Here is a 16,660-nt window from a genome sequence, read left to right on the forward strand (position 1 = left end):
CGGGCCGCGCCCTCGGCGCGCGCCTGCCCCCTGCCGGGGAGCGGGAACCGCCGCGGGGGCCGACGGGAGGGCGCGCCGCGTGACGTCACCGCGCGCGAGGGCCGCCGGGAGCCGTAGTCCGTTCCCGCGGTGCCTCGCGGCGCCGCCCGCCCCTGCGGTTGGCCCAAGATGGCGGACCGGCGGCGGCAGCGCGCCTCGCAGGACAGCGAGGACGACTCGGACTCGGCCGCCTCCGACAGCGGCGACTCCGCCGCCAGCGCCGCCCGCTCCCGCTCCGGTTCCGCTTCGCCGCGGCCGTCACACCGCCCTCCGCGAGGCGCCGCCGGGGCTCTGAGCGCGGGGCCGCGGGGCCGAGGGGCCGACAGCGCCGCCGGGGGAGGGGCGGCCAAAAGCGCTCCGCAGTCCGAGTGTGTGAGTGGGGCGGGGGGGGGGGGGAGCCTCGGGGGGCCTCGGGGGGCCTCAGAGCCCCTCAGCGCCGCGGGGGGGGCGGGGCGGCTCCGCGCGGCGCTCCGCGTCCGTCGTGCCCCACGGTGGGGCCGCGCGGGGCCCTCCCGGTGTCACCGCCGCGCTGTGCCGGGGCCGCCCGCTGCTCTGTGCCGGTGGGGCGGAGCGGCGCTTCCCGGGCGCGGTGTGGGACGGCGGCCGCTGCCCTCCGCCCCGTTCTGCTACAGCGCCTTTTTCTCTCTGTAGGAAAGCGAGGACGGCATCGAAGGCGACGGTGAGTAACGGCGCTGTCACTGCGGGCGTTCACAGCGCGTGCGGAGGGAAACGGGGCAGAAAACGCCCCTTCCTGTAGTGCTGCAGCTGCGATCCTCAGACCCCCCCTAATGCTGTGCGGGGGGTGCGGGTCGGCCCCCCCCCAGGCCCGGCCGGGTCCCCCTGCAGAGGGTGGTGCCCCTCAGGGTTGCTTCCTGCTGCCGTGTGCCGCGTTGCTGTGGGGCTGTGTGGGCTGATTGCTGCTGCTGGCCCAGCACGGAGCCGTGCTGCTGCTCCTGCCCTGACACCACCTTCTCTTTCTCCCCTGCAGCCGTGCTGTCGGATTATGAAAGCGCAGAGGACTCGGAGGTAAGGGGGGTGCTTGTCCCGGTGCTGGAGGGGCTCTGTGGGGCGGTTTCGTCTCGTGTAGTTTTAGCACAGCACCAATTTGTGCCTTTGGTTCTCTCTGCTGACCCATCTGCAGCGGCTGTGTCTGTCTCCAGACTGCAGCTCGTGTGCTCTGTGTGTGCCACAGAGCTGTGCCGCGCTGCAGCCATCGGTGTGAGGGGGAAAACGGGTTCTCCAGGTGCAGTTCCGCCTCCCCTGATGGTTCTGTCGGGGCAGGGCGGGTGCTGCTGCACCTGTGCTGCTGCAAGGTGAACGCAGGACAAGCACGTGGTCCATCTCTGTCCTCAGACATGGCGTGGTGGGAGCGGAACGGCTCAGATGGGTGTGGAAGAGGGTGTGGGATGGTGGCTGCGTTGTAATTAGTTGAAATTAAAAGCTTAGTGCCGGCTTGGAAGCATCCCATGGGGCATCCCTGATGTCTGTGTGTGGCAGTGGGTCAATGAGACGCCTACGTTGGGGCAGTTCTGCGCTGAGTGTGTGCTGAGAGAACCTCCCCTGCGTGTGCTGAGCTCTGCATTCGAGGGGCAGCCTCAGCCACAGCCCATGGCAACACACTGCCCTGCATTCTTAGATCAGAAGCTCAGTTCAGAGGAGCAGTCTGTTCTGAGCCAGGCTTTGCGGAGGTCCCGAGGTGGGCATCGGTTTAAAAACAAAACCACAAACTGAGGCAGATGGAATGGAAGCTCCTGGGGCTGTGCAGTGCTGGAGCAGCCTGTTGCCCTGGGAAGGAAGGAGGGGGCAGCTCCCCTGGGCGGGCGAGGCGGTGTTGCATCACCGGGTGCCAGGATGGCTCTGTTCCTGCACCTAAAAATAATGCCACGTCTGGGTTTCCCCAGCGTAAACAAAAGGAGCAGTTGATGTGCAAATAGGCTGTGTTGAAAGAGAAAAATAGAGCAGCCTTTTGTTAATCGCACCGGGCTATTTTTAGTGGCGATCCCAGGCTGAGCAAGGCTTGCAGGCTCCTGGGGGGTGAAATGAGGTCACGCTCCTGTGAGCAGAGTGCTTGGAGTGAGTCAGCTGGGTGACTGCGCGGAATGTGGGGCAGCGGTGTGGCTGCAGTGGGCCCTCGTGGGAGAGAGGAACAGTGAGGGCCTGGCAGTGTGGCCATCACCCCATCAGTTGGGCTCCTGGGCTGCAGGAGGCACACGTGGCTCTCTGGGGCGGTGCGGGGGAGCTGCTCCCAGCTCTGTGCTGGCAGCTGTGGTTGTTTGGTCTGATGCCACCAGTGGCAGCTGCTGGGGAGAGACTCTGGGCTTAATCTATGCCTTTTCTCTAAAAATAGAGGGGTAGGAAGGACTCTGGGAGCAAATCCTGTGCTGTGGAACAGTCAGAGCTTTAAAAAGTGGAACGGGGACCCAACCCCCGGTGTGGGGACTTTGGGAAGTCACTGGGAGACCCACTGCTCCGGGTGTGTGTGTGAGTAAACTGGGCCTCTTTCAGGCAGAGGAAGAAGATTACAGCGAGGAAGAAAGTGCCAAAGTGGAACTGAAGCAGGATAGCAATGGTTCCTGTGAGTCCGCAGCAAAAGCAGAGAAAGGAGATGAGAAACCAGACTCCAAAGGTGCTGTAACTGGTGAAAGGCAAAGTGGGGATGGGCAGGTAGGTGTCATCCATGAGCTCTCTGCTCTGGGGAGGGCTTCTCGCAGCGGGACTGCTGCAGTGTTAGGAGCTGTCTGATTTTGACAGGAGAGCACAGAACCTGTGGAGAATAAAGTGGGGAAAAAAGCTCCCAAGCACCTGGATGACGACGAGGATCGGAAGAACCCGGCTTACATCCCACGCAAAGGGCTCTTCTTTGAGCACGATCTCCGAGGGCAGACGCAGGAGGAGGAGGTCAGGTATGTGGCAGCGCCTGGCTCTGCTGATGCTGGCAGCACTTGTGATGTGCTGGGAAGGCGTCAGCAAAGAGCTTCTCTGTTCTGTGGCCCAGCTGCCTGCTGCCAGTATCCTGCCAGGACATCTTGGCTCTTAGTCTTGTAAAAGGAGGGACTGGGCGTAGTAAACACGAGTAAAGCCTCTTTCCAGCTTCTGCTGGGCAGGAGGAAGGAGAGGCACTGCCTCCTGCACACGCTGTGCCCTCCATCCACGTCTCCTTGGCTTTGTCACAAGCTCCTGTTCCTCCCCGTGTGCGCAGGCCAAAGGGTCGGCAGCGGAAGCTGTGGAAGGACGAGGGCCGCTGGGAGCACGACAAGTTCCGGGAGGACGAGCAGGCCCCCAAAACCAGGCAGGAGCTGATTGCACTGTATGGCTACGACATCCGCTCCGCTCACAACCCCGATGACATCAGGCCGAGGAGGATGCGCAAACCGAGGTGAGCGGCGGGCAGAGCACTGCTGCTCCTCTGGGGGAAGGCCTCAGCCCTCTGCAGCAGGCTTTAACCTGGGGTGGGGACCTCAGTCCTGGGTGTTGTGTCCTGGAGAGGGCTCCCTGCCGCTCTAGCAGCACCCCTGCCCTGGGTTTTGGTTCCAATCCTTCGCACTGCTGTTATCCCTCAGGTTTGGGAGCCCCCAGCGAGACCCGAACTGGTCCAACGAGCGGCCCAATAAGCCCCCACGGCACCAGGGCACAGACGGCACTTCAGCTCCTCCACGAACCTTCACCAGCAGGAGCTCTGCGGGAACGGGGAGGATGCCCCCTCCCAGGAACTACCCGAGGGTGGGAGGCTACAAGGAGAGCCGCCCAGGATACCGCGCTTCGGAAGTGAGTGCGCAGCCGTCTCGAAACGGCGAGCAAAGCAAACAGGAGAGCGGCTATCGAGCAAAGCGTGCGGAGCAGAGCCCACCGAGGGACAAATCACCAGAAGTGGAAGCAGTTCACATCCACGGCAGTCCTGTCAAGGAGGAGGGTGCTCTGGAAAACCAACCCGACGCTGCGCAGCCGCCGCCAGACAGACCAATTGAAAAGAAGTCTTATTCCCGAGCAAGGAGGACCAGGGTCAAAGCTGGGGACGCGGGGAAGCTGGCAGATGACGTGCCTGCTCTGGAAGCTCCTGCAACGCCAAAACCCATCCAAGCCGAGACGTCCCCCCCACCAGCAAAGAGCAGCAACTGGGAGTCACCCGTGGAATCCGGCTTGGATGGACTTGAGCAGGAGATGATCCAGATGAATCTGACGGAGCAGAACTGGAGTCCGGGGCAGTCTCAGTTCATACAGCCCCGGGAGCTGCGGGGTAAGTGTGTGCCAGCTGGCAGCCTGGGTGCTGCTGCCCCTGCCTGGGGTCTGCGGTCAGGTCGGAGCTGAACTGTGTGTGATGCCATCCCAGCCGTGGTGGGTGGTGGGGACTCAGAAGATGGAGAAAATGCAGCGGGACGATGAGAAGAGGCGGAACGGGACATAAAAATGAGGCAATTAAACTCTTTATTGTAGTGAACTGGGCTAAGGCTCAGACGGGCATCAGAGCAGAGGTTTTCTCCCTACCTTAATTTGTTGAGGATGAGGGAAGGGTCAGCGAAGGGGAAGGGCTGTGGGAGGAGGAGGCAGCAGGAACTCAGAGCAGTGTGAGTCATGGCGAGGCTCAGAGTTGGAGTGGAGAGGATAAAGAGCATTGTGTGTGGTTATGGGTGAGGGAGATGAGTAACCAGGCTCCTGTGATGTGCTGCTGGGGGCAGGAGAGACTCAGCCTCTCTTCAGCAACACAGGCATGCTGCAGACTCTGGGCTGGTTTCTAGCAGTGCCATTTGGCTGTGAATCCATTGGTGTGGTTGGAGGAGGCCGATCTGTGCTGGAAAGCGGGCAGGCAGGCTGAGCAAAGGACTGGATTCTTGTGGAGCAACCGTGCCGGAGGTCATCCAGATATAATTATCTCTTTGCAGAATTAAAGCTTTTTCTGGGGAGAGTCAGAGTCCTTCCCAGGAGGAATAAAACTAGAGCAAGGAGAAGAAAGTGACCTGCTGCTACCATAAGCTGCTCTTGGGGGTTAGGTCTGTGGATGCAGGCCTTTCTGCACACAGTGTGGTGTGAGCAGACCCTTGCTTTGATCATAGACCAGAGTGGGCAGGCTGTAAATGCGCCTCTAGGATGAGAGTTTGGAAACTGATTCGCAGCTGAGATTACGTGGTGGTGGTGGTGGTGGTTGTTTTTGATGCTTACGCTGTCCCATATGGACTCTTGTTTGTACTGTGAAGAAATCCTTCTCTGAGCAGCAGCAGAGCTGAGATCAGAGCCTGGATTTCAAGTGGAGGATTTCTTTTAGGAAGATTTGAAATGCGCTGAGCAGAGGGGATGACTGTGCAGTGACACAACAGCTTCTGGTTTGCTCTGAGATGTTTAAAATGGCAGTGGGAGAGCTGCGGTTGTTGCGAGGTTTCTCACTGGGAAGGCAGTGCGGGGTCTCCTGGCGGTGGTGCGCAGCTCCCAGTGCTGGTGGCAGCGAGGTGGCTGAGAACAAATGCAACCCATAATAACCACTTTGCTTCTTCCTCAGGTATTCCTAACCATATGCACGTGGGAACTGGGCCACCCCCTCAGTTCAACAGGATGGAGGAAATGGTAAAGCACGTCGTTTTTGGAAGCGGGGAAGCCGAGCATTGCTTTGGCCGTGGGCTGGAATAACCAGAGCACGTCTGGGGCACCTCAGCCCTTCCCTTTCTGCGTGTTGTGGTTTTGCTGTGACCCACAGAGACCCGGGGGGGTGGTGGGTGCTCCCTGCTGGGCACTGACTGCTGCTTTGTCTCCCGCAGGCGGTGCAGGGCGGCCGTGTGAAGCGCTACTCCTCGCAGCGGCAGAGACCGCCAGTGCCAGAGCCTGCCCCCCCATGCACATCAGCATCATGGAGGGGCACTACTACGACCCACGTGAGTGATCCCCTCCTGCCCTGCGTGTTCGGGTGCCGGCACCGGGCTGGAGCTGAAGGGGGGGCTTTGTTCCCCTTCCCTTTGTCAGAAGCATCACTGCTTCGTCTCTGCTGCTCTGAGCCGCCCTGGGCTGTGCTCGGTGGGCAGCGTTGCCCTCCTGCCCCACGCAGGGGCTCCAAAGGCACTGCTTTATTTTTTTGTCAGTTAGAACTGACTGGAAATCAGAGCAGCAGGGAGGAGTGCTGAACAAAAAGATGGGCTCGGAATTTATTCCGCCACGTAAAGTGTGAGAGGAGAAATTCCCTGAGCATTCTTCATTGTAAAGGGAATAGGAAGCTCTGCTGCTGGGAGCACGAAGCATCTGTGGGCTGGGTGGGCTGTGTGCTGTTGTGGTGGGAGTGGAGCTCGCAGCACTGCATTCAAGTGCTGTAACTGTAGGTGGCTTGGATCTGCGCTGTGATCTGCTGCAGTAGAATGAAATCTGGTGGGGCTTTTTCTTATGTGCTGCTCTGTGTTGCAGTACAATTCCAAGGACCAATCTACACCCACGGTGAGAACCCGGCCCCACTGCCACCCCAGGGGATGATCGTGCAGCCAGAAATGCATCTCCCTCATCCAGGTGAGGAGCGCAGGGCAGCCAGGCCAGCTTTTCACAGCCTCTGTCCCTCTTCCGTGGCATGGAGGAGACCTGCTTCCCTCGTGCAGTAGGGCTGAATTCGTATAAATCTTTAGGGAAGAAAAGTAGCCGTATCTGCCTCTCGCAGGCAGCCCGGACTGAGATCATCTCATTGCCTTGGCAGCCTCTGGCTGCACGGCCACAGTTCTACATGCAGCCTGGCCATGCCCTTCCTTGGTAGCGGGGTGTGGGGCTGTGCCAGCCGTCATGCCAGGCTGGGTCTTCATTCCCTGCTGCTCGTGGCTCAGAAGAGAAAAGCAGAAATGAGAGCTATTGGATTGGGGTGTTCCCTATCTCGCCTGCAGAACTGTTTCCTGAAGTGGATGTGCCAATTGGGGCCGTGTCCGGTTCCTGAACCGAGGCCGGGGAGGCCGTGTGCTCTTTGCTAAGAGCTTCCCCTTTCCTTTCCCCAGCACAGGAGCTGAGCTCTGCAGGCTGTAGGAAAATCCTCTGCCCTTCTCCTCCCTGCAGCATGGGTGGCACAGCCATACTGCCCTTTGTCCCCGTGGCAGCCCTGGCCCCACACGACGCGCTGCCTCCACCAGGACTTGTGCTCAGCTCGTCTTTGTCTCTCCTTCAGGTTTACATCCCCATCAGACACCGGCCCCGATGGCAAACCCTGGGCTCTATCCTCCGCCGGTCTCCATGCCCCCAGGGCAGCCCCCGCCGCAGCAGCTGCTCGCACCGACCTACTTCTCCCCCCCTGGAGTCATGAATTTTGGGAATCCGGGCTACCCGTACCCCCCGGGAGCGCTGCCCCCACCGCCCCCTCCACACCTCTATTCCAACACGCAGGTGAGCCGTGGGTGCGTTCCCTGAGCCCTGGAGGGGGGTGCAGCAGTGGGGCCGCTCCTGGCAGCGGCTGTTTGCTGTCGTTTGCTTCTCTGCTGGAGGTGGGCACCAAAAGGGGCTGCTCCCACGTGTGGGCTGCACTTAACTTGGATTTGGGGTCTCAAGTACGGCGTATCTGTATTGGAGGATCCCAGAGCTGAGATTTTCCCCTATAGAAGTGGGTGCTGACCCACAGGAGGCTGTGAGCTGCTCAGCCTCCAGGTTCACGCTCAGCCAAAGACGTCTTGAAAACTGTTTGGATGTCCTTTGTGCACACTGGGGACTGCCTGGTGCGGTTCCTCAGCAGCACCCGGGCCAGCCCCCGCTGTGAGCAGTGCTTGCTGCAGGGCTGGCTCTTCCCGTTCCTCGCCCAGCTCCGTGTGAGCAGTGGCAGCTCTGCAGCGAGGGGGGAGCAGGAGGAGTGTCCGCCCCTCCCGGTGGCAGCCAGAGGTCCCCGAGGCCGTGTGAGAGCAGCACACGGCTGACACGCAGTGGCAGGACTGAGACACGCACTCTCCCTGAGCCCTACAGCCTCCCTGACCTTCCCTGCTCAGATGGGAGCCATCCACGCAGGGATTGGGGGACACAGCCCGCTTTGGGGCAGCCCTGGGCGGCGGGGGGGCGATCTCAGTGCGGGTGGGTCCACCACCCGTGTGCCGCCATTGCTCCCTGTGACGTCGGTGCTGTGGCAGCGGGTGGGCGCTCCGTGCTGACGGTGCTGCTCCCCGGCAGCAGGCGCAGTCCCAGGTGTACGGCGGGGTCACGTACTACAACACAGTCCAGCAGCAAGTGCAGCCCAAGCCCTCCCCTCCGCGGAGGACATCCCAGCCCGTCACCATCAAACCGCCGCCTCCCGAGGTACCGTCCCCTCCGCCCGTCCCCTTCCCCGTCCCCTCCAGCCGTGTCTGTGCCGCCGTCCCCTGAGCTGTGTGTGCTGCTGCGGTCTCCCTCTCCCACCCGAAAAAGAAACGCGTTGTTCCGAGGACATTTGAATAGTGCCTCGTTATTGACATGTCCCAAACCTCAGCTTCTCGTTGCAGGTGGTAAGCAGGGCTCCAGTTAATTTGAGTTTCTAAATACTTTAAATCTAACCCACGTAAAAAGTAAGTCGGAATTTGACTCTCGCTTTCTCTTTGTGCTCAGGGTAGAAAAAAAAACTGCTGCAGAGGGAATAGCCCTCAGCACTGAGCTCAGGAGGCAGTGCCTTCCATGGGAGAGCAGTGCCGGGATGCTGGCAGCCCACAGCACAGACAGCAGCCTTAAGGGCTGCGTGGAGCCGAGAGCCGTTCCTCTGCTCCGGGGACACATTTCTCACTGCCCTCTGATCTCTGTGTGTGCCCGAGTGCCACGTGTGTGTTTGGTTCCCTCTGTTGTACGTCGCTGTGCTGCCGTGCCTCGGGGTGGGCAGCGCCGCCCCCCCCCCCCCCGTGCCTCCCCCAGCTGGGAAGTGCAGCTGCCGGAGATCCGCCCTGAGCATCCCCTGCAGGGAGCCGCCCTCTGCAGGGCCCCGTGGTGGGGGATCCATCCCCGCAGTGAGGGCAGTGTGGCCCGAGGAGCTGCCCTGGCTCTGGGGGCAGTGGGGGGGGGGGGGGAAGGAGAAGGGAGGGGGCGGCGGCCGCAGCGCTGCGCAGTGCTGACCCCCATCTCCTGTCTGCTCCCCCCAGGACAGCAAAGCTGAGAAGGTGAAGGAGAGGAGCGGCACGTAGGGATGCGGCCGTGGAACCCCAGCGCCGGACCCGGCAGTTGTGCACCAGGAGGCCCCGCGTGGGGCGGGCAGTGGGACACCATCAGCCACCGCGCTTTGCTGGGGGCCATCGCCTCCACCCCTGGACCCCCCCCCGGCTGCCGGCCCTCCTCCCCTCCTCTGACCCTCAGGCAGCGCCGGGGTCGGTGGCCGTGAGGTCTCACCCACTTCCCCTTTTACTGAGCATCCCCTCCTCCCTTTCCAGGATGTTCAACTCAGCTGCTTGATCGTGGTCTGTTTTTATTTAAGGGATGAACCGGCTCCTTCAGTAAAGCTGATTTGTTTCTTTTGGGTATTTGGGATCCGTGTGTCCGCCGTGCCGCAGCGCCGCCCCCACACACCGCCGCGCTCCGTTCTCATCCTCAATTCCCTTTAAATTACTGAGCTGTTCCCGGGGCTGCGGGAGCACAGCGGGCGGCTGAGCTTCAGCACGGTCTGCTCTGCTGCTTTTCCATCGCCGCCGCACCCCGTGCAGCTCCTCCGGCTGCAGACGGGGGCAGCCGACGGCCGGGATGCGGTGCTGGGATGTGGGCTGGCAGCGCTCTGTGCGCTGTGGGGTTTGTGCTGCCCGACCCCGCGCCGCTTTGGAGGCGCAGAGCTTCGTGGGCACCGCGCATCCGCCCGCACAACCGGCCCGACCGGGCGCGGTGCTGCAGGGGGCGGTGCCCGGCGTGCCCCGGCGCGCCCCGCGTGGGCTGCCCGCTCCGCGGCTCCGCGGCTGCTCCGTTCCCGTCCGCGCTGCTTTGGCGGTGCCCGGAGGGCTCTCAGTGCCGCTGTGGGTCGCGCTCCGGAGCGTCGTGGCTGTGCCCCCCCCCGCCCCTCACCCCCTCCCACCCCACGGCTGCAAATGGAGGCATCGTCGGGCGGGCAGAGCCGCGGCGGCTCCGGGCTCGTTGGGAGAAATAAGAGCGCACGAATTGCGCCGACGGCTCCGCGCCAGCGCTGTCCCCGTCCCCGCGCTGCAAGTGGGGCAGCGCGCATTTGGGCCGCGTTCCCGGTGCCCCCCCCGAGCCGTGCCTCAGTTTCCCGTCCCGACCCCCCCCCCTGAGCGCTGAGGGTCCGAAGGGAGCGCAGCGCGGAGCCGCGCGTGGAGGGGACACGCGGGGACACGGCTGCGTTCTGCCGCCGCCCCCCGATCCCCCCCCCCGCGGCCGGGAGTTGCCAGGCAACGCGGGATGGAGGCGAAGCGCGAACAAAGCCGCAGCGGGAGCCCCCCCTCAGCCCCCCCCGTACCCACGGGCTTTTCCCACGCCGGAATTGGGGGGGGGGGGGGGCGGCGTGGGATGCGCGCTGCGTGAGCGCGCCGTGGGCGTACGGCGGAGAGCGGAGCTGCGCGGCGCTGCGGGCGGGGGGGGCCACGCGTGACCGCGACGCTCCGCCCGGGGCCGGGGGCGGGCAGGTGCCGGGCGGGGCGGGGCGGGGCGGCGGCGCCGGGGCCCCCCCTCCTCTCCGGAGCCCGAGCGCGAGCGGAGCCGCCCCCCCGCGCCGCCCCGCGCCGCCCCGCACCGCCCATGGCCCCGCGAGGCGCTCCGCGGCCATGAAGCCGCTGGAGAAGTTGCTGAAGAAGCCCGGCGCGCACCTGCCCGCACCGCTGCCCGCACCGCGCCGCCACAGCGCGGCCCCCCCGGAGGAGCCCCCGGGGCCGGCGGGGGGCGAAGGGCGGCGGTTGGAGCTGCGTCCCCCCGAGGTCCCCCCCCCGCCGCCGCCGCCGCCGCGATCCCCGTCGGCGCTGTCCCCGTCGGAGCTGTCCCCGGGGGGGGACCGCGCCGCGCTCAGCCCGGAGCCGCCGCCGCCGCCCCCCCCGCGCTGCTGCTGCCGCTGCCCCCCCGCCGCGCCCGCGCCCCCCGAGCGCCTCCTGAGCGCCGTCCTCGAACGGCTGCCGGCGGGGGGGGGACACGGCCGGGGCTGCCGAGCAGGTATGGGGGTGCGGGGGGAGGGGGGGGGGGGATGCTGCGGCACCGCCGGGTGCTGCAATGCGCGGTGCCGCGGTGCGGGGGGAGCGTGGAAGCGGAGGAACGGGGATGGGGGCGTGCGGGGGGGGCACCCGCAGAGCGGTGGCACCGCGCAGAGATTCCCGGTTAATGTGTAACGCTTCTCCCGGCGCTCCCGTTGACCCCGGAGCGGTGCGGGGGGTGCGCGTCCCTTCCGCCCGGTGAGCCCTCCGCGGAGGTTCGCCTTCAATTCTCCCCCCCTCCCCCCAAACACCTCCCCACGGCCGCGCTCCGAGGATGGGGCCGGGGGGGGGCCGGGGTGGGGCGCACCGAAACCGCGGAGCCCTCGGGGGGGGGGCGCGCGCCGGGACTGGCAGCGTTGGCTCTGCGTGCAGCGACACGCGCGTGGGGAGAGGGGGGGGGCGGCGCGGGGGGGGGGCGGGGATGGCGGCCCTTCAGCCGCGCGTGGTCTCTGCGGCGCCCCCGGACGGTGCCGCGGAGCTGTGGGGAAACTGAGGCAGGGACGGAGGGGGCGGCGCTCGGGGGGTCGGGGGGGGGTAACGGGGACATAGAGACCCGCGGGGGGATCCCGGCGCCGCACCCGCACAGCGCTTCGGAGGGGCCGGAGATGCACACCCGCCCGGACAGCCCCGCACCCCCCCGCCCCCTCTGCGGGGTCCGGGTCAGGCGGTGCCGGGGGGCGTCGTGCCGCTGGCGGAGCTCCGTGCGGGGGGGGGCGAGAGCGGCGCTGCCCCCCGGTTGCGTCCGTGGGACGGGGTCGGGCGCGGTGCTGCACTGCGCGTCCAAAGGTCACACCGCCGTGGCACCGCTCCCGGCACCGCGTCCCCGTGCCGCCCCACTGCCGTCACCGCCCGCCCGGACGGCCCCACTGCGGCGTCCCCCGATGTGCGGCCCCGCGGTGTCCCCACGGGCTCGGGGCGCTGCGGGGCGGGGGGGGCTCTGAGTCAGCGCGGGGCTCCGCGTGGGGCGCGGGGATGGGCCCGGTGCGGGGTTCGGGGTGGGGGTGTCGTGCCCAACCCCCGCCCGACCCCCCCAGATTCGCTGCTGGATGACATCGTGCTCACGCATTCGCTGTTCCTGCCCACCGAGCTCTTCCTGCAGCAGCTGCACCAGCAATATCCTCGGGGCGCTGGGGGGGACATCGGGGGGCTGCGGGAGGGGGGGGCGTAGAGGTGGCACAGGGGGAGTGCGAGGGTGCGATGGAGGACCCGAGGGTGGGCGCGGGGGGGGGACGACAACGGGGCGGGGGTACCGGGAGGGGGACACGGGGGGGTGTGACGGTGACATCAGCGTGAGCGGCGGCTGTGCGGGGGGTGACACGAGGGCGTCCGCGGGGATACCGGGACGGCGTCGGGGCGGCCGTGAGGAGGGCATCGCGGTGCCCCCCCCGGCGTGGGGAGGTCCCCATGTCTCCGCGTCCCCGCTGCTCCTTAACGCTGCCACCTTCGTGCTGGCGGGCGATGGGCCCCCCCAGCGCTGGGAGGAGGGGTCCGGGCTGCGGCGCAAGCGAGCGGTGCTGGCGGTGCTGCTGCACTTCCTCGAGACCTACAAGGGGCTGCTGCAGGAGGAGGAGAGCGCGGGGAAGGTCATCAAGGTGGGTGCAGCCCTCCCCTCCCCGCAGCGCCCCCCCCGCCGGCCCCTGACCCCCCTCGCCCCCCAGGAGCTGTATCTGCTCATCATGAAGGACGCATCCCTGTACCACGAGCTGGAGGATGAGATCCTGAAGCTGCACCAATTGGTGGAGACGGTGGAGCTGAAGTGAGTGGGGATCCCCGGGGGTGCTGGGGGGCCCCGTGGAGCGCGTGGGGTCCCCAGGGAGCGCCAGGGGTCTCCAATGTGGTGATGGGAGTGCAGTGCATGGAGTCCTGATGCGGTGCAGAGGGTACCTGGGGGGGGGGGGGGGGGTGTGCACAGGGCGTTCTGAGGAGGTTCAGGGGGTCCCTGTGTGGTGCATGGAGCCCTCCTGATAGGGTGCAGGGGGTCCCCATGGGATGCTTGGGGTCCTGATGGATCACAGTGGGTCCCCAAGGGACGTGGGGGGGGTCCCTCTGTAGTGCATGAAGTCCTATGGGGTACCCCAGGGAGTGAGGTCCCTGTGTAAAGGAGGGTGTTTCTGTGGGGTGAGGGGGTTTCCTGTGTAGGGCGTGGGGTCCTGGTGTCGTTCATGGTGTCCCTGTGGGGTGTGCGGGGTCCCCATGGGGTCTCCGTGGGACACACAGGGTTGTGGTCCTTGGGGATGCCCGGCAGCCGGGGCCCATTACACCACCCCTGTGATGCCCCGCCAGAGGGATGGGGGGAGGGGGGGTTCTTTCTGCGACCCCCATGGCGCTGTGTCCCCCGGTGCCCATCCCTGACACGGCGCGGTGCCGCAGGGTCCCCGACGAGGCCCCCCCCCCGAGCAAACAGGTGAAGCCGCTGTTCCGCCACTTCCGCCGCATCGATGCGTGCCTGCAGACCCGCGTGGCGTTCCGAGGCTCCGACGAGAGTGAGTGCGGTGCCACGGCCGTGCCGCCCCATAGCCCCGCCGGGGGTCCCGACCACAGTGACCCCATAACCCCGCCGGGGGTCCTGGCCTGCTCTGCTGCCCCACCACGGATCTGTGTGTCCATCCGCAGTCTTCTGCCGTGTCTACATGCCGGACCATTCGTACGTCACCATCCGCAGCCGCCTCTCGGCCTCCGTGCAGGACATCCTCACCTCCGTCACCGAGAAGCTGCAGTACTCGGAGGAGCAGAGCGCCCGCGATGATGCGCTCATCCTCGTCACCGTGGCCTCATCCGGAGGTGGTTATGGGGCCGGGAGGGGGGGGGGGGGGAGGAAGGGGGTGCGGGGTGAGCGCTGACCCCCCCTTCCCCCCCGCTGCGCTCTGCCTGCAGAGAAAGCCGTGCTGCAGCCCAGCGAGGAGTGCGTCTTCACCACGCTGGGCATCAACAGCCACCTCTTCGCCTGCACCCGCGACACCTTCGAGTCGTTGGTGAGCGCCAGGGGGGTCAGCAGGATCACAGTGTGACCCCCCCACGTCCTGCAGCCATCCCACAACCCCCCTAAACCCCCCCCCCCATTGCAGGTGCCGCTCCCGGAGGAGATCCAGGTGGTGCCCGGGGACAGTGAGATCCACCGCGTGGAGCCCGAGGACATCGCCAACCACCTCACCGCCTTCCACTGGGAGCTCTTCCGCTGCATCCATGAGGTGGGGGGGGGCGCGGGTACCTCCCCCGGGGCCGCCCAACAGGGGGTCCCCACCACCCCTCCCCCCCAACACCGCCCCCTCCCCCCGCAGCTCGAGTTCGTGGATTACGTCTTCCATGGGGAGCGCGGGCGGCGCGAGACGGCCAACCTGGAGCTGCTGCTGCAGCGGTGCAGTGAGGTGCAGCACTGGGTGGGCACGGAGCTGCTGCTCTGCGAGTCGCTGGGCCGGCGCGCCCATCTGCTCAAGAAGCTCATCAAGATCGCAGCCATGTGAGCGTGGGGCCGGGGGGGGGCGGGGGGGGTGAGAGGGTGGGGTGTATGGGGGGCACAGGGGGGCTGCTGGGGCTCACCCACCGCCCCCAGATGCAAGCAGAACCAGGACATGCTCTCCTTCTACGCCATCGTCATCGGGCTGAACAACGCCGCCATCAGCCGCCTGCGGCTCACCTGGGAGGTGAGGGGCTGTTTTGGGGACCCCCCGGCCCGGCCCCCCCGCCCCCCCCCCCGGCTGCTCACAGCCCCCCCCCCGGGGTGGTTTTTTTTTGGTTGTTTTGCAGAAACTCCCGGGGAAATTCAAGAATTTGTTTCGGAAGTTTGAGAACCTGACGGTGAGGGGGGGGGTATGGGGCACCCATGGGGGGTCTGCCTGTAAGGGGGGGCGGGGATGTCTGTAGCGTCAGGGTGCTCTGTGGGGTGTGCTGGAAGCAGTGGGGTGGGGGTCCTGGGGCTGTCTGCTCTCTGTGGATGGGTGGTCGGTGCACCCGGTGTGGGGGGAGCTGCCCGCACCCCTGAACCCCCATCGCCCCCCCCAGGACCCCTGCAGGAACCACAAGACCTACCGGGAGGTGCTGGCCAAGATGAAGCCCCCCCTCATCCCCTTCATTCCGCTCATCCTCAAAGGTGCAATGGGGGACATGGGGGGGGGGGGGGGGTCCCACTGCTCCACGTGGGGCCCCCCTCACTTCCCCAACCCCCCTCCCCCAGATCTGACCTTTCTGCACGAAGGCAGCAAAACCCTCCTGGACGGGTTGGTCAACGTGGAGAAGCTGGTGGGTGCTGTGCCCGGGGGGGGTACAGTGGAGATTGGGGGGCCCTGGGGGGTCCACAACAACATCCCAAGGGTGGATGGGGGGGGTTGCGGGGTTCTGGGGGGGCTGACGGGGCTGCTGTGTGTCCCAGCACTGCATCGCCGAGAAGGTGAGGACCATCCGCAAGTACCGGAGCCGCCCGCTGTGTGAGTGGGGGCGCAGATCCTGGCCCTATAACTGCTGGGGGGGTGGGGGGGCCATGGGATGAGGATGGGGCTGTGGGATCCGGGCTGGGGTAGGGATGCAGGATGGGGATCCAGGATGGCAACTTGGGGGGGGGGGGTGAAGGTTCTGGGATCCTCCAGGATGGGAACGTGGATGGGGAGGTGGGGTCCGGGATGGGGATCAGGGCTGGGTGTGGGGCCGTGGGGTCAAAGACGGGGACCGGGAGGCGGGATGGGGCTGTGGGATGTGGTCGGGCGCCCATCCCGGGGGTTGGGGGCACACAGCCCCACGCCATCCTCTCCCCCCGCGCCCCCCAGGCCTGGAGCTGGAGCCGTCCCCCAGCCAGCTGCAGACCAAGGCCTACGTGCGGCAGCTGCAGGTGATCGACAACCAGAACCTCCTCTTCGAGCTGTCCTACAAGCTGGAGCCCGGCGGGCAGTGAGCGGCGCCCGCCCGCACTCAGCACTTTGCCCGGGGGACCCTGGGGCCTCCCCCTCCCCCCCCCCCCTCCTCCTCCCCTCCCCGCGGGCCCCTCTATTTTTGTATGTGTCCCCACCCCCCCCTCCTCGCTCCCGCCTGGGCCCCAGAATGTGTATATTTTGTACCAAATGCCTCTTTAATTGTAAATTTATTTTTTAAGAAAAAGGAGGAAAAAAGGATTAAAAAAAAAAAAAAGAAAAAAGAGCAGAGCCGAGCACGTGGCCGGCGCGCGGGGTGATGTAATGGTGCGCGCGTGTGACGTCACGTCGCTAGCTGTGACGTCACGGGTGACGCAACACCGGAAGGCGAGCTTCCCAAGATGGCCGCATTGGGGCGCTGTGACCTCCCCAACATGGCGGCCATACCGAACCACGTGATCGCCTCAAAATGGCCGCCGGAATAACGCCGGGCGACCTTTCCAAGATGGCGGACAACAGGAGCGGGCGTTGGGCCGCGGTCTGCAGGTTCTGTGCGGGGGATCGTAGCGCACAGCGCATCTTCCTCGGCTGCTCCTCGCTCTGTTCCGTCCCCGGATGCCCCGATGACCACCAAAATACCCCACCGCTTTGGCGGCCCCGCCGCACGGCGCCCTTCCCAAGATGTCCGCCCGGCCGCTCCAACATGGCGCTCTGCTCCGC

The 16,660-nt window shown here is 65.8% G+C and overlaps 2 protein-coding genes and 1 non-coding gene across 3 annotated transcripts; all 3 read left to right on the forward strand.

The window, feature by feature from the left end:
* Positions 1-154: 154 nt before the first annotated feature.
* On the forward strand, positions 155-9,443 carry CASC3 (cancer susceptibility candidate 3). Its single transcript, XM_015299551.4, is given in 14 exon segments — positions 155-411; positions 691-718; positions 1,028-1,065; positions 2,545-2,703; positions 2,791-2,942; positions 3,239-3,415; positions 3,600-4,273; positions 5,528-5,592; positions 5,784-5,847; positions 5,850-5,897; positions 6,418-6,516; positions 7,154-7,368; positions 8,140-8,262; positions 9,069-9,443. Coding segments are annotated over 14 exon segments (2,127 nt in total). The 5' UTR covers positions 155-168; the 3' UTR covers positions 9,111-9,443.
* Positions 9,444-10,645: 1,202 nt separating this feature from the next.
* On the forward strand, positions 10,646-16,652 carry RAPGEFL1 (Rap guanine nucleotide exchange factor like 1). Its single transcript, XM_025144195.3, has 15 exons — positions 10,646-11,064; positions 12,137-12,215; positions 12,544-12,694; positions 12,761-12,858; positions 13,473-13,585; positions 13,716-13,883; positions 13,977-14,074; positions 14,168-14,290; positions 14,381-14,559; positions 14,653-14,743; positions 14,847-14,897; positions 15,102-15,189; positions 15,274-15,338; positions 15,469-15,523; positions 15,860-16,652. The coding sequence occupies exons 1-15, from the start codon at positions 10,686-10,688 to the stop codon at positions 15,982-15,984; spliced, it is 1,863 nt and encodes a 620-aa protein (XP_024999963.2). The 5' UTR covers positions 10,646-10,685; the 3' UTR covers positions 15,985-16,652.
* MIR12255 (microRNA mir-12255) lies at positions 11,855-11,922 on the forward strand. The gene has a single exon (NR_162020.1). It is a non-coding gene; the product is annotated as a microRNA mir-12255 (primary transcript).
* Positions 16,653-16,660: the final 8 nt, after the last annotated feature.

The sequence above is a fragment of the Gallus gallus genome, chromosome 27 (genome assembly GCF_016699485.2).
Source record: "Gallus gallus isolate bGalGal1 chromosome 27, bGalGal1.mat.broiler.GRCg7b, whole genome shotgun sequence".
Taxonomy (NCBI): Eukaryota; Metazoa; Chordata; class Aves; order Galliformes; family Phasianidae; genus Gallus; species Gallus gallus.

What these genes read in the sequence shown, in the direction of transcription:
- RAPGEFL1 (XM_025144195.3), top strand. Translation starts at nt 10,686, where the DNA reads ATGAAGCCGCTGGAGAAGTTGCTGAAGAAGCCCGGCGCGCACCTGCCC. An exon ending in TCTTCCGCTGCATCCATGAG is followed by an intron (nt 14,291 to 14,380) that starts GTGGGGGGGGGC and finishes CTCCCCCCGCAG; the next exon opens with CTCGAGTTCGTGGATTACGT. An exon ending in GGAAGTTTGAGAACCTGACG is followed by an intron (nt 14,898 to 15,101) that starts GTGAGGGGGGGG and finishes CGCCCCCCCCAG; the next exon opens with GACCCCTGCAGGAACCACAA.